Source organism: Zalophus californianus, chromosome 15 (genome assembly GCF_009762305.2).
Source record: "Zalophus californianus isolate mZalCal1 chromosome 15, mZalCal1.pri.v2, whole genome shotgun sequence".
Classification (NCBI taxonomy): domain Eukaryota; kingdom Metazoa; phylum Chordata; class Mammalia; order Carnivora; family Otariidae; genus Zalophus; species Zalophus californianus.
This window is the reverse complement of record NC_045609.1, coordinates 53,170,602-53,185,669: the sequence shown is the minus strand read 5'-3', so window position 1 is coordinate 53,185,669 and position 15,068 is coordinate 53,170,602. Positions and strand designations below refer to the sequence as shown.

The window sequence follows — 15,068 nt, the reverse complement described above, 5'->3', positions numbered from 1 at the left end:
AAAGGTCTCTACCTCCTCCCCCATGATAAAAATGTCAAGTAATGTAGAGGAAAAGTTGAACTGAGCTTTCTTCACAGCACCTGAGGAATGCGTTTAGTAGTGTTGATCAGGTCACAGCACCCTTATTTAAATAAAAAATTAGACTAATGTTTTTTGGCTTCTTAAAGATATCAAACTACAGTTCTTGGTTTTAACAGAGTAACATATTAATAATTATCCATTGTCTCTTACCATATTATGTATGACCTTTCCTATTGTTTATTTGAGAGATTGCCTCCAAGAAATGAGAAAGATGGTTTTGAGAAGGGTGATCGACTAATGAAAACTGTCCTTTCTTTTCTGAGTGCAGAAATCCTTGGGGTTGTAGAGATATGAGTGAGGCCTAGGGGAGAAGAATTGTCCTCTGCCCTCTTTTCAGGTGGGCTGAAGGGAAGGAAGTCCACAACTTTGCTTATAACTATGACGATTAAAAGGATTTCTGCATTGGGAGAGGAAGGATTAAAGATCAGGAAAAAGCGGGCCCCTGGGTGGCTCAGGCGGTTAAGCGTCTGCCTTCAGCTCAGGTCATGATCTCAGGGTCCTGGGATCAAGCCCTTTATCGGGCTCCCTGCTCAGCGGGGAGTCTGCTTCTCCCTCTCCCTCTGCCCCTCCTACCTACTCATGCTTTCTCTCTCAAATAAATAAATAAAATCTTTTTAAAAAATTGTTTGCTGTAAAGATAGGGAAAAAGTTCATCTCTGTACCCTTCTTATAGGTGTTCCCCAGCTTGCTGCTAATGATGAAAGTTTACTTAGCCACTGGGGAACCCCTATGAAAACCCAGGGTCATTAGGTTTGATTAATCATAGCTTCCCTTAGGATTAACATTCAAAGAGTACAGAGTGATGAAAGGAGGAATAATAGGGAAATACCAACTACAGAGTGTTGGGCAGTGTAGGTGACATTGTGAAGCAGGTCCATCCCCTGGTTGGGGTAGCACAATATAGCAGATATCTTGGCAGAGTCCCCTTTCCGTCATGCCATGTAGTCTCCCTCTTAAAACAGAAGAGTAGACCTGGCTGACTGCTTGGGGGTAGTACCTGATGAAACATTTCTATATATTTGAATTTTCTCTTTCCTCACTATTCATGGAACTGAAATTTGAAAAATGAAAAGAGCAGGTGTTGGTTGAGAACTGATATTGAAAGGTTTGCTTTTCAAACGTATACTGAATCTGGGGAAAAAAATAACTATCTTATAATAGTGCTTTAAAACATTTAAATTGACAGAAACTTGGAAGAAATAAATGCCACCCTTTTGGTATTATGGAAGCATTTTTCTTTATTCATCATAATTTAAATTTAGTATTGTATAGCCTTTCACAAAATTGGCCCCTTTTGTGGAATGTCAGGGTTCCCTTGTTTCAGAAAAATATGCTGTCTCTTTACTTACGTGCATTGTTGCTCCAGTTCTATTTTTGTGCTACCTACCTTTGGCCCATAGCAGTTTGTCTTATATACAAGTTAGCAGAGTCCACAAATTGTTTGGGGCACAGGTTCTGAGTTAGCAAGAAGTGATTGTTCTGTTTCTATACAAGAGGAGGACAGTAAATACAAGTTGAGTGATTTTTTTTTTAAATAAATATCTCCCATTAATTTACCCAGTGGTCCTTTCTATATAGCAGTGTAATCACCTGAGAGTTTTATTTATTTATTTATTTTAAGATTTATTTATTCATTTTAGAGAGAGTGTGAGCAGGGGGAGGGGCAGAGGGAGAGGGAGAGAGAATCCTCAAGCAGAGCCCCTGCTGAGTGCGGAGCCCGACACACCTGCCATCCCAGGACCCTGAGATCATGACCAGAGCCAAAATCAAGAGTTGGATGCTTAACCCACTGAGCCACCCAGGTGCCCCTATCTGAGAGTTTTAAACAAATGATTTAACTATTTTAGAGTATACCCTGAAATGAGGAAACATAGGAACAAAGGATTGATAGCATGCCAAAAATTATCCACTACTGGTATGAAAAGAAACTAGAATTTGACCTCAGGTCTAAGCTCATAGCTTTTGCTTCTTGGTTCTTTGGAACATATTTAGAATACTTTAGTGCCAAAATTTTATCATTTTTCCTTAAAAGGACTTTAAAACACCATTTTACTGTATTCTTACATAATACAATATTTCATCTTGTGGATACCTTTTCTGAAGGAATGTATCTTCAATTTTATAGAGAAAATTGGTGGAAAATACAACCCAGCAGAATATGCATTTTTCTTATAACCTTTTCTAGAATACAGCACTTACATTCTATTACGTGAAGGTCTCTGAAGGACTTCACTTTTTTAGAGCAAATAGGGATGATTAGAGGAAGATACAGCAGTTGTTCCCCATCTTGTAACATATTGCAGAAGTGAAGAGGTGACTTTCATAATTATGAATTCATAAAATTTCCAGTTTTTATTTTGGACATATAAAAATATAGGTTGGTTGGACTCTGAAACTTTGAATAACAGTAGAGGTCATTTTTTTTTTTATAACTAGCCTCTTAAATATGAATGTGACTTGAGCTTATGAGACTGTGATTTTCACAGTCTGAATAAACATACATAACCCTATTCTCCAGCCTCTCCCTCCATCCCCTCACCCCATTTATCAGGCCCTGTGCAGTGGGGAAAGTGGGACAGTCTCAGATTTCCACAGCATCATTTAACTCTGTAAAACCAAGTATGCCTTTCAGTTTTCGAAACCTTATATTTTATACCACACTTAAAAGATAGCTGGCTGACAAGAACAATTTAAAAATAGCAGACCATGGACAGGTGACAAAATGTCACGCTGGCAGCAGCAGACTGCATTAACAAAAATCACCAGATGTCACACACTTGATTCTATTTTCACAGCTGATTAAGCAGCAGCAGTATTTGTTGGACAAAAGGAAGAAAAAAGAAATGGCCTCATCTGAATTTGGAATCCGTTTTTCTTTTGCTGTTATATATTTTCTCCTTCAAAATCTCATAATCACTATAAAATTTAAGATGCAAAATATATTAAGAAAAAATATAATTCTACTTTTAGAAAAGAATCTTTACACATAAGCACTACTTAAACTGGAAGACTATAAATCAAAATGTTAACAGAGCTTGTCTTTAATTGGTGATCTTATTTTTTGCATTTTTTTGTATCATCTAATCTTTCTCCGATGAAAATATATTGCATTTTGTAATCTAAACATTAATTTTTGAAGAGGTAAAGAAAGTAGCTTAAAGAAGCCATAAGTGTGGTTTTACTAGAAAGAATTTGCATTTAGTTGGGAAACATTGTATTTAAATAATTGGTTCTGATGGGTCTGGCATGACACAGAGTTTCTTATAAAATCTTTTGTGGATGATGTTGATCCAGATAGCCACTGAAGTCAGAAAGACTAACAGAATCAGGGAGGATACCAGGAAAGGCAAAAAGTTTTCTGCTTTTCAGCAAATCCTGATGCCTTCATCTACAAAACGTTGCCTAAGGCTCTTTTTTTTTTTTTTTGCTGCATCTTTAGAAAGATTGAATTGGAAGTCATCAGTGTGGGCTAGGAGACGATAATCAGAAAGCTACTGAGCTTCCTTTCAGTTTCATCTTTTCAAGCTGAAAACTCCTAAGACCTGGAAAGAGCCCCAAAAGGACCCAGCTTCTGGAGGACTGCAGAGAGGGGTACCCTTGAAGTGTGGGAACAGCAGTGGTTCCAGAAATATATAAAAACTATTATTTGATGTAGCGATTTTAAAACCACATAATTCTTTACCATAAACGATTGTAGCACAGTAAATAAAAGAAGTTTAATGAAGATCAGCTAAATTTGGGCTTGCTTGGTTTTTGTTTTTGTTTTAGAGGGGCGGGAAGGGCAGAGGGAGAAGGAGAGAGAGAATCCCAAGCAGGCTCCATGCTGAGCCTGGAGCCAGATGCCAGATGCGGGCCTCAATCTCACAACCCTGAGATCATGACCTGAGCCAAAATCAAGAGTCGGATGCCCAACCCACTGAGCCACCCAGGTGCCCCAAGGCTTGTTTAGTTTTCTTGGTAACCCTTTATTATTTTAGGGGACACTCCTGGCTTTTTAGAAACCATACCCACATCTGAATATTCCTTGGTCAGAGATTGAAGAGACCATCTCTATATGCCATTTCCTTAGGTTCTGCTGGACAGTGATTTTGAACTCTTGTTGGGTTTTTAGGCATCCTTTCCAGTGACTGTCTATTTACTGTTAAATTTGGATATCTCAGAATACAATGAGTAAGTCACATCTAGTTCTTATGGATGTTATTATTTGGTGGTAATGAATCCAAAATAAGGTCTTGATTATCTGAAAATAATAGAATATTCATACAGCTAACTAAAAGCCACAATGTAAATTCTCCCTACTGAGCCATAAGTCTTATTCTCAGGACAAATTTTCCTATTATAGGTTTTGATCAAGGTTGTGGTAGGAGGTAGCACTCATTGCATATGGGGTAGACCATAATCTTTAGAGACTCTAAAATGACTTAGGAGCTGGAAAAACATAAGACACAGAGTAATTACATATATAGATACTGTTAAATGTGTCTTTAAACAATGGGTAGTTTCTGAAACTCCTCACAATTAGCTTCTAGTAAATATAAAAAGATCTATGAAATCAATAAAAAATAAAACAGGCAATTCTATTATTTAAAAAATGGTTCTTTACTAATAGGATGATTTTAAATATATTCTAAAAAATAATTTTACTGTAATATAAATGCTAGCAAAATAGTTTCCATAAAATTAGAGATAAATGTATGTAATATCTTTCTCCTAATAAGTTTAAAATAATAAAAACTAAAAATAATTTTTATTGACAGTCCTATAGTGCTTCATCGTAAAATTAGAATTATCTCCTTAGAATCCATCAATTGTTGATGATTTTTCCATTCTTAATTACTCTCTCTGTCTCTCATATACACACATACACACACACGCACCCAACAGTACAAGCAACATTACACTTATGAGAGTTTTTTTTTTCCTTATCCCTTAATGTGAAATGACCTTTCAATAATTACTGTGACCTGAGGGTTTTTAAGAGATTAGGATGGCCTTGTCGAGGCAAAAAATTGATTTGGCTGAGAATTCATTATTCCCCCTTTTTATTTGAAGCAAATGCTCTGTTTTGGCCACTGTGATTCTTCTCTTTGGGGCCAGAAGAGCTCCATAATGTTGCCTCCAGGACCCCACAACAGAGATTAATACCAAATGATGACTGACCTTTTGCAATTATTTATAACACTGTATTTGTCGTAAAAGTCAATCACTTCCATATCTCCAGCATTCTCTGTATCACCCCCCCATACTGTTGACATGTATTTAAACAGTAGTAATGACATAAAATTGACATTTTTCTGAGAATTTCATGATAACCTTTGATCTAATTGGACATGAAGACCTTTGCAGAACCAAGGTCATATGTGTATTAGCTTTATACAAAAAGCACTGTAATCAACAATTATTTTGTTGAAGAGCTTGGTCAAGAAAACTTAAATACATTTTTTTCCATATAAGTCTCTCTCTTTCATTATTCTTTTAATATATCCACTTCCTTTTCCCAAATAATTCATGAAAAACATACCAACTGTGTGCATCTTGCACTCTTAACCCTGGAGGATATTCGTTAAAACATCTGTTTCAGACTTACCATCTTATAGACCAGAGGTTGGCAAACTTTTGTCTGTAAAGGGCCAGAGAGAAAATATTTTAGGCCTGCGGTCTCTGTCACATATTATTCTTTGTTTTTTAGTTTTTATTTTTACAACCCTTTAAAAATGTAAAAATGATCCTTAGCTCAGAGGTGTACAAAAACAGGCAGCCAGTCAGTGTGGGCAGACGTTTGAAACCTTACTGTAAGAATGAAGATCTGGAGATAAGCATTATGCCCAAGGTCATAAAACTAGTTAGTGGTAGGGAAAGCATAAGAACTCTAGATTTTTAGGCCAGTCGTTGTTCCCCACTATACCTAGCGTATAAATGTTACCATCTTTCTTCTGGTTGCCATTCTGATAATTATGTTGCATTTTTGAGCCACTGTGAAACGTTTATCTTTTATTTCCTCTAAGCTTCAAGTTTATATACTTCTTTGAATTCATTATTTTGCTGCTTGAATTTGAAGGGCAGTGTGAATGGTTGTTTAAATAAAATGCGTAATCCAATTAGCATGTTTAAATCGGAATGCGAGAGATGCTTTAAAATTTCAGTATATTGTAAGGGAAGCTTCTTTTTCATTTTGTTTTATTTATTTGTTATTGAGATTTTGGCTTTGTTTTTAAGATTTTTTTTCATTTGTATGTTTTATGACTTGATTTAAAAACTGTTGTAACTGCTATGGCCTTGTTATAGATTATAGTATTGTTGTAGATTAATCTGTTTTAGCTTTTTATAATGTTTATCTTTTACAATGTATTTGAAATTAAGCATTCTTTTCTTTGTGCTTAAAATAAAATTATTTTATTTTTTAGGACGCATGGGAATAAATTTCCATCATCCAGGAACAGATAATATTATGGCACTTAACAGTAAGTCTTCATATGAAATATTCTATAAAATTAGCAGTCAAGGTTACAGCATGTAATTTTCACTTTCTTAATTGTGCATTACATTTCAACCTTCCACTTAGTGCGGGATAGACCATTATTCTATCCCTGTGGTTCTCTAAGTGGGGTCCCTGGACCAGCAGCATCAGCATCATTTGTAAACTTAGTAAAAATGCAAAATCTCAGGCCCCACTACAGACCTGCTGCATCAGAAACTTTAATGATGGGGCTGAGAAATCTGGGTATTAACAAATTCTATAGGTGATTCTAATGCAGGCTAAAAGTTGAGAACTGCTACTCTATACTAGGGGTTGACAAACTACAGCCCTTTGAGCCAAATCTGGCCCATTGGCTGGTTTTACAGTTTTACTGAAACAAAGCTACGCCCATTCATTTATTTTTTGTGCCACAAAGCCAGCTATTTTTGTGCCACAGTGGCAGAGCCCAAAAAGCCTGAACTATTTACCGTCTGGCCCTTTACAGAGAAGTTTGCAGACCCCTGCTGCATACCTTTGGGGTGGGGGAAGGAAGGAGGAGAGGAAGAAAGGAGCCAGGTGAAGGGAGAGAGGGAGTAAGGTAGAGAATGTGAATGAATAGATGAATTTATTTATATATAACTCAGACTTTTCTCATTTTGGTAGATAGCCAACAGGTGCTTCTAACTGGACATCAGGGGTCTCCCATTAGTGGAATTTGTGTGGTATAGGTGGTCAGCAGCTTTGCAGGTTAGAAATGGTTTTGTCAGTGCAATTGTTGGATTGAGTTCTGGAGCATTAAAACCTAATTAACCAGAAAGTCGTTGTATAAGTTAATACTGGAAGAAATGTCTGGCTGGCATCAGTTCTTCTTCCTAGTGTCTGTGGACCAAATAGCTTTGCAAAACAGTCTCTAAATAGAAATTGTCAGTTGTCAGAAGAACCATAAAAGCCATTGAATCTTTCAGGACTTAAGGTTTTTTTCCTCTGTTAAATGAGTGACAACAAATTGCTCCCTGTCACCCTCCCAGATATACGGACTGACTGTGGATACACATGGGAGACATACTGGATAAATCTAGGGCTGTGTACAATATTAGTCCTTTCCTTCCTACCATTGGAGTTCCTTAGGGCAGATTTTACCTAAGTTATCTCTAAAATATGTATTCCACATTTCTTTTGGTTCTGACATGTAGCCTGCCTCGCAGTGGCCACTGCTGAGAACCACTTGCAGAATTTGATGATGCAGGTCCTAATCCACTGCATGTGTATTTTGTTCTAAAAAGCTAGTATTCCCTCTTTTGGAGGGTCTTGGAAACTGTAAAAATTCCAGACTATCCACCTCTATTTTCTAAGTTCTAAAAGAAAGGTCACTTTACCTTTAGATTATGGTACCTCTATTTTTTTTCCCTAGAATCAGGCACATTGGGGTGAGGATTAATAAACATGCTTAACTTGCTGAGCCTCAGCAATTTTGTGAAACTTTGTGGAAACACTTCAGTGAGGTGATGAGATCTAGAGTTGAATGTAAATGGAAAAAACAGTATGGTAGAATGTCTGCCTGAAAGGATGAGTGTGTGTTTTAGAAAAGACCTGATTTGCTGTGGTATGAGTCCTCTTTCGCAAGAGGGAGAGGATATAATTTACCATTGTTCTGTGTATAAAATGAAGCTAAAAGACACTTTTCTTTCTAAAAGGTTTTGATTTTCTTTGATTTGATTCTCTTTAATTCTCTGCTTTTAAATAAGATTTTGTTTATGTTCTTTCCAGTTTGTGCATGATGCTTAAATCCCCTTTTAGCTTCTAGATTTCCTTATCTGTAAGAGAAGGGGACTGAATTAGGTCATCTTTAATGATTGTTTTCAGAATGAAGATTCTGTGAGTCTGTAATATATTTTTATTTTCTTATTTTTACTTTCTACTTTTACTATTTTTTTTTTAAAGATTTTATTTATTTTTTGACAGAGAGAGGGAACACAGGTAGGGGGAGTGGGAGAGGGAGAAGCAGGCTTCCCGCGGAGCAGGGAGCCTGACACAGGGCTCGATCCCAGGACCCTGGGATCATGACCTGAACTGAAGGCAGACGCTTAAGGACTGAGCCACCCAGGCGCCCCATCTACTTTTACTATTTTTTTAAGTAAGCTCTACGCCCACCCAGTGTGGGGCTTGAACTCACGATCCTGAGATCAAGAGTCACATGCCCTACCGACTAAGCCAGCTAGGCGCCCCATGTAATATTTTCTTAAAGTACCAAAAGGGTCATTTTGCCAATATCTATATCAAATGTTGGTGAGTTACGCATATTTACTACATTACGGCAAATATGAGAGTATATCTATCTTCAAATGACTCTGGGTGCTGCCCTGTAGGCTCCTCAAAGTCAACCATAAAAACAACCAGAATTTGACATTTGCTCTTTTTCAAATTTGACTCCAACTTGAAATGATCAGAATAAACAAAATATCCTCCTTGCTAGATACTTGTGAGACCTACAGATTTTGACAGACTTGCTGTGATAAAGCTTTTCTTCCCTTTTGTGTGGTTGAGCCTAACTCATCCAGTGACTTACACGTGTGACACATGCACAAGCACATCTATGTATTGTCTTTCCTTTTATATCTACCATTTGTCTGCCCAACAGTTATTGTCCTGTGACTTGTCTGTCCTTCCTTCCCCTCAGCGTTCATATAGACATAATTGAAATCACTGAAACTTTATTGGTGCTTATTGAAAGGGACTGGATTGAATTGTATTTTCAGACAAGAAGGGACTGGCTAAGAAAATTAAAGAGAATTGAATCAAGCTTAAATTTTAAAAAAATGTCAGTTATAGTTCCTTCTTTGTTACCCTTTTTTACTTTATTTTTTCCCCTTTTTTTGCTTTACAAAATCTATGCTTCCTAATTCTGTACATAATGCTGCCATTCATTGTGTCTTCAAAAAACTTCCATCCTTATTTTATTTCCTTGACCTTACCAAACCAAAATCTCTTCCGAAGACACCATGTTCTAACCTCTCCTGACTTGAGGGGAATGACAGAGGTGGCATGGTGAGAATTCTCACTTCTCAGTACTACTTCCCAGCTTTGAATGGGCCAATTTCCCATGTTTTGGTGTTCTTAGAGCATGTCTTCCAGTTATACTTTCCTCTGAGAATCACTGCCACTGATGTCATCAAGAGGACAGAAAGTAGGAGTGGAGGATAGGACACTAACTTTAGAAAACAGTAACCCTATAGACATGTAGGGTATGGAAGAACTAGCAAGATTTGTGTGAAACCAAAGAATCTGCTGATTTTTCCTATTCAAGACCATGAATCTAGTAAGAATTAACAGGCCTGCCTTTGGGGAGGAAACTAAGAGACACATCTAAATTTTGGCTTTCCCCCAAAATATTAGGTCCTTAAGCATTATGGAGTATGGAAGGGAAGATTGGGGGAAGAAATTCTGATCCATCAGTGAGACCTGCCACTTGTCTGGTATCTCCAAAATAAAATTAGTTCTGAAGCAGTATGTCCCTTCCATTTAAACTGGTAATATATTTTTTCTTAACTTTGTAATAATTCTGTCCTTTCATCTCTTCACATTTACATCAAAAACACTAGAAGTTTGCATAATGTATTTTTATTTTTCCTGCTGGAGGAGGAAGGAGGCTACTGAAAATGCTTCCACCTATATATGTAGTAGTTCTATCAGATTTTTTCTAACACCAGCGGTACCTTTTGGTTTTGGTTTTGTTTTGTTAAACTCTTAGGTATGGAGTTGAGCTTAGCAGTTGTGGGCTTGTATAGGATTGATACCTGATTTTGATGATTTTTCCTCTTTTATGATGATCCTCTGAAAAGGATATTGGTACCTCCATGATTAGTCAGGTGAACCAAATTTATGGTCAAATTAGTGTTCAAAACCAAAATGCCTGGTCTGGTAATTTACTCTAAGAGACAATCACTGCCAAGTGTATCTACTTTATGTTTCTTGACTGGTCAGCTCTTCTTTTTCCGAGTAGAGATTGGGCTTGGAAAACCAGTTTAATATCAGAAAGTTCCTTGATGAGTATGAAATTGGATACAGGGAGAAGTATTGCTGAAGGGGTGGATCATTCAGTTTCAAGAAGACATCCTCCAAGCAGGCTGGAAGGCATGCAGAACCTGAGGATGAAGCAGTAAATTAGCGTAGCCACGAAAAGCAGTTCTGCTTCTGTGCCTTACAAGCCATATGACCTTAGGGCCACATTCTTCACTCTTCTGCCTCTGGTTTCTTCCCTGGAAAATGGAGATAGTGATCACTCAAGTGGCCATATATAAATCTTATAAAACTTAGCATAGTGCCTGACTAGGAAATAATGCTCTGGTGAGCTGCTGTTGTGATTGCTTGCATCAGCTTTATTGCTGCCTTTTAAAGATTTTTTTTTTCCTTGCGTGTGCCTTCCCAAATATGAGTCTATATTATATTGGTTGTTTTTAAATAGATGTTTTCCTGATGTGATTTAAGGCAGCACACCTACAAGTCACTCAAGCTACAATGACTGTACCAGGGTACAATGCCACTTCTTTTTTTATGAATCTTTTTTTCGGTATGAAATGCCTCTGCCTCTGTCCCCTGACTTTGGGACATGCACCTTCTTTGGGGCCTAGAGTTGCTCTATCTCTAGTGACGTTTGGCACCTTAAAGGTGCCATACTGTAACGTTTGTAATGTAAAATGGTGTAGTCGTTTTAGGCTACATTTTGGCAGTTTCTTAAAAAGTTAAACATACGCACACACAAAGTTAAACATACACCTACCATATGATGCAGCAGTTCTGCTCCTAGGAATTTACTTAAGAGCAAAAATGAAAATGTATGTCCATATAAAGATTGTATGCACATGTTCAAAGCAGCATTATTCATGATTGCCAAAATTATAAATCATCCAAATGTGTCTCAGTTGGAGAATGGATAAACAAATTGTGGTACATTGATACAATGGAATACTTTCAGCAATAGAAGGAAGTGAACTATTGATACATGTAACAACATGAATGACTCAAAATAATTTGCTGAGTTGAAAAGCTGGACAAAGAGTATGTACTAGGAGATTCCATTAATATGAAATTCTAGAAAATGTAAACTAATATAGAGTGACAAAAATATGACAGCTTCAAGGATATTTTGAAGTAATATTGTCTCCCTTTTTTCAGAGGACCAATGTAAGGGCTTAGATCTTGGAGGAGTCATGTGATCAGGATGGCAACTAGCTGAGCAAGTCTCTGAATCTCCTAAATCTCTCCTTGTTTAAGAACCTGAGAGAGCACAGTTAGGATACTCTACTTCATTGTTTTGTGAGATTTAGATAAGATTAGGTACATGTACAAATAAGGTATCACTACTGCGACTTTTGGAAAGTAGGGGGCGTAGTCTTATTCAGAGAAGGTACGCCAGAAAATGATTTTTTTTAGACAATAGTTTTGTAATGTAACAGTGTTTCAGTTTTATTTAAATTAAAAGCCTTCTTGGCATTTGTTTTCTGATCTCTTTCAGTTTGTAACTAGAGTCTATTATAAGTTACAAGAGGGGAAGACTTAAATTTTTAATATCTTAAACCACAAAGACGTTCACCTGCTTGAGAAACTCTGAGGTCTTTGATTGTTAAACAACTTATGCAAAGCTGATGGCACCAGGCAACTTGGAGCTTTAGTTTATGCTGTCTTCCACTTTTTTCCTCTTGAAAATATTTTGGAAGATTTTACTTATATTTCTGTTTGAACTGTGGGCTGCTAGAGCATTTGTTGAATCAAAAGAGGAAATGTGAAAGGGTTTTTCTCTGAACTTGCAAGTTGGGCAGAGACTCCGGTGTGGTTGCAGGGCTTCCTCTTCCTCCTCCCTTTCTTTCTGTGCTGGTAGTGAGCTCCTTGGGGAAAGGCTCAGCTGAGAGGAAGTGGCCGAGAGGGAGCTGAACACATGATGCTTTTATGCCAAAATGGGAAGAGAGCCAGGTTTGCTAGAATCCCAAATGGAATTTTCCAAAATTTGAAGAGTACATTGTATTTCTGCTCACCATGAGTGGATATAAGTAAATAATTTTTTAGCAGAGTAATGAGATAGTGAAGGAGTTATTTTGAGATTCTCAGATTAAAGACGTCATCTCTGAGTATTTTGAACTTTTAGAGACAAGATCTAGTGCTGTTGTTTCCATATGAACAGATTTAGGAGTAAAATTAGTATACAGCTGTGGTATGAATATATTGTAAAAGATGGCTAATTTAAAAATGAAAAACAGTAACTATAGGGATATGTAATGTTCTATAACTTTTAAGTACTCAAGTTTCGAACTATATTAAGTGGATGCTGTATGTGAATGTGGTAGGGGACCCAAGGGCATTGCTGTTTCTATTTTGACCTTCTCATTTACAAATGTGGAAGCTGAGGTTCCAGAGACTGTGTGAATTGGATTGGGTGACAAGGGAGGCAGGAGCAGAGCCTTTTGCCTCCAGGTTGAGGGTGATAACCTTTGCTTTAAATACTTAATTGTTAAGAATGGTTGTATTATTTTTATACTAGTTTAGCACAAACACACAAATTCATTGTCTTAGGGAAAATTGTTTTTCTAATGTTACTTGTCACCTTGTTTATGCTCTGAATGCTTAATAAACTTTTCCTGAAAACAGAGCAATAAACCTAGTCTACATGGTCTGACATTGAACACTGTAAATAAGTGTAGTCTGAAATATTCTTGACTTATTAATTGGATTTTGGAAGAAGTTCCTTGTGTGTGTGACTATGTCTAAAGTGCTAGGAATTGGGTGCTTCTGACCCAGTAATAAAGATACTGGAAACTGAAAAGTTACCTACTTTACCCTGCAGACCTCTCTGCTTTCTTCGCTTGTGTAGGCCGTAGAACCTGGACTTCCCATTTATGGCACTCACCACACTTGTAATTAATTATTTAATGTTGGTCTTTAATATGTATGCTTCAAGAGAGCTGAGACTAGCTTTTATTCACAGCTCTTCACTGGCTTCAAGTGCAGTGCCGAACCTACTCAGTACGTACTCAATATTGGAGACCAGAAGACAGGGGAAGATAGCTCAGAGAAACTGTGAAAAGCACAGTGTAGCAGCCTTAGAGAATATCCGGTCTACCTTAGTTCCATTAATAAAGATTTGTTTTAACTCTTCTTTTGGAAAATGGTAATGATATATACGGACCTAGCAATTAACAGTTTACAAAGTGCTTTCTTAGACCTCTGTGCTTTCGTAATGCATATAATGGGTTGCCAGACATGGTCAAAATCCACTTTCCTGAATGCCAGTTTTACCCCAGGATTCTTCTCTTATCCAAACAAAACATGGGTTATGTGATAGAGTGATATATGAAATTGATATGCAGTTTTTAAGATAAAGCTGACAACTTTAAAGGGTATCCTCAGATTTTAAGAAGTTTTCAGAATGCTCTGTGATTTGTTTCCCTCTGCTTTGGGGGCACTTTGATAGAAAAGTTGAGAATCATGGTCATTCATTTCATCTTTATTGCAGCCTTGTTTAAAACATGGTAGTATCTTTATTTTCTGAAAAAGGTAAAGGAACTTGCTGATGTCCTACAGCCAAGGAATAGTCATCTATGGCTTAGACATAAAGATTATTCTGCCAACCAGCCCCTTAATCTAGTGTGACTTCTACTCTCTTGGATTTTCCAGAAAAGATCACTTAGGTTTCATTTAGCTTGTTTAGTAGCATTAGCTAAATAATACTTTATTAATTGTGGAGAATGAGTGCATTTCCAAAAGTGATCAGTTTTACTTTCAGAACATAGTCTTCCTTGTCAATGGCAGGAATTTTAACCACCCTTCCACTCAGGCCTTTAGTATGTGCAGACAGGGAGTCTGAGACTTGAACAAAAACTTGGTATACAGTGATCCCTAGGTAAAGTTAAGTAGGTGAAACTTTGCCTTCTCTGTTATCCTCTGCATACTTACACCTTTGTTATCTAACTAAAGGGGGTTTCCCCCCAATATAAGTGGAAATAATGAAGTTTGGGGGGCCAAACAGATATGAATGTAAATCCCAGATCCATCACTTATTTGCTTTGTGAACTTAGACAAGTTATCTATGTTTTTTTAATTTTAAATTATTAACCCCTTCTTTACAAACAGTAAGGTCAAGTGTGCAATGCTTCTGTTACCAGACATGGCAAGAAATACACACCTAACAAATGCTAGGCTCTGCTTCTTCCCTCTTTTCCCCCTAGTCCCTGTTTTTTCCTTTTTGAGTTAGCAGTAATTCTGTTTCTTTTCTAATTAGTTTCATAGGTAGAATTTAGTGATTCATCAGTTGCATATAACACCCAGTGCTCATTATATCACATGCTGTCCTTAATGGCCATTGCCCAATTACCTCATCCCCCCACCCACCTCCCTTCCAGCAAACCTCAGTTTGTTTCCTAGAGTTAAGAGTCTCTTATGGTTTTCCTCCCTCTCAATTTTCATTTTATTTTATTTTTCCTTCCCTTCCCCTATGTTCATCTGTTTTACTACTGGGTATTTATCCAAAGGATATAAACAT

At 37.1% G+C, this 15,068-nt stretch overlaps 1 protein-coding gene across 14 annotated transcripts in view; it reads left to right on the top strand.

Annotated features, from left to right (window-relative positions):
- Positions 1–15,068, top strand: part of CPEB3 (cytoplasmic polyadenylation element binding protein 3) — a 186,615-nt gene that overhangs the window by 74,995 nt on the left and 96,552 nt on the right. For all 14 annotated transcript variants that reach the window (XR_003520390.2, XM_027596641.2, XM_027596639.2 and 11 more), the window contains one exon: positions 6,486–6,542. Coding sequence is in view for 13 of the 14 variants with exons in the window: in XM_027596641.2 (XP_027452442.1) it covers positions 6,486–6,542 (57 nt within the window). In the remaining variant the exon portion in view is untranslated. The remainder of the gene's footprint in view (positions 1–6,485; positions 6,543–15,068) is intronic.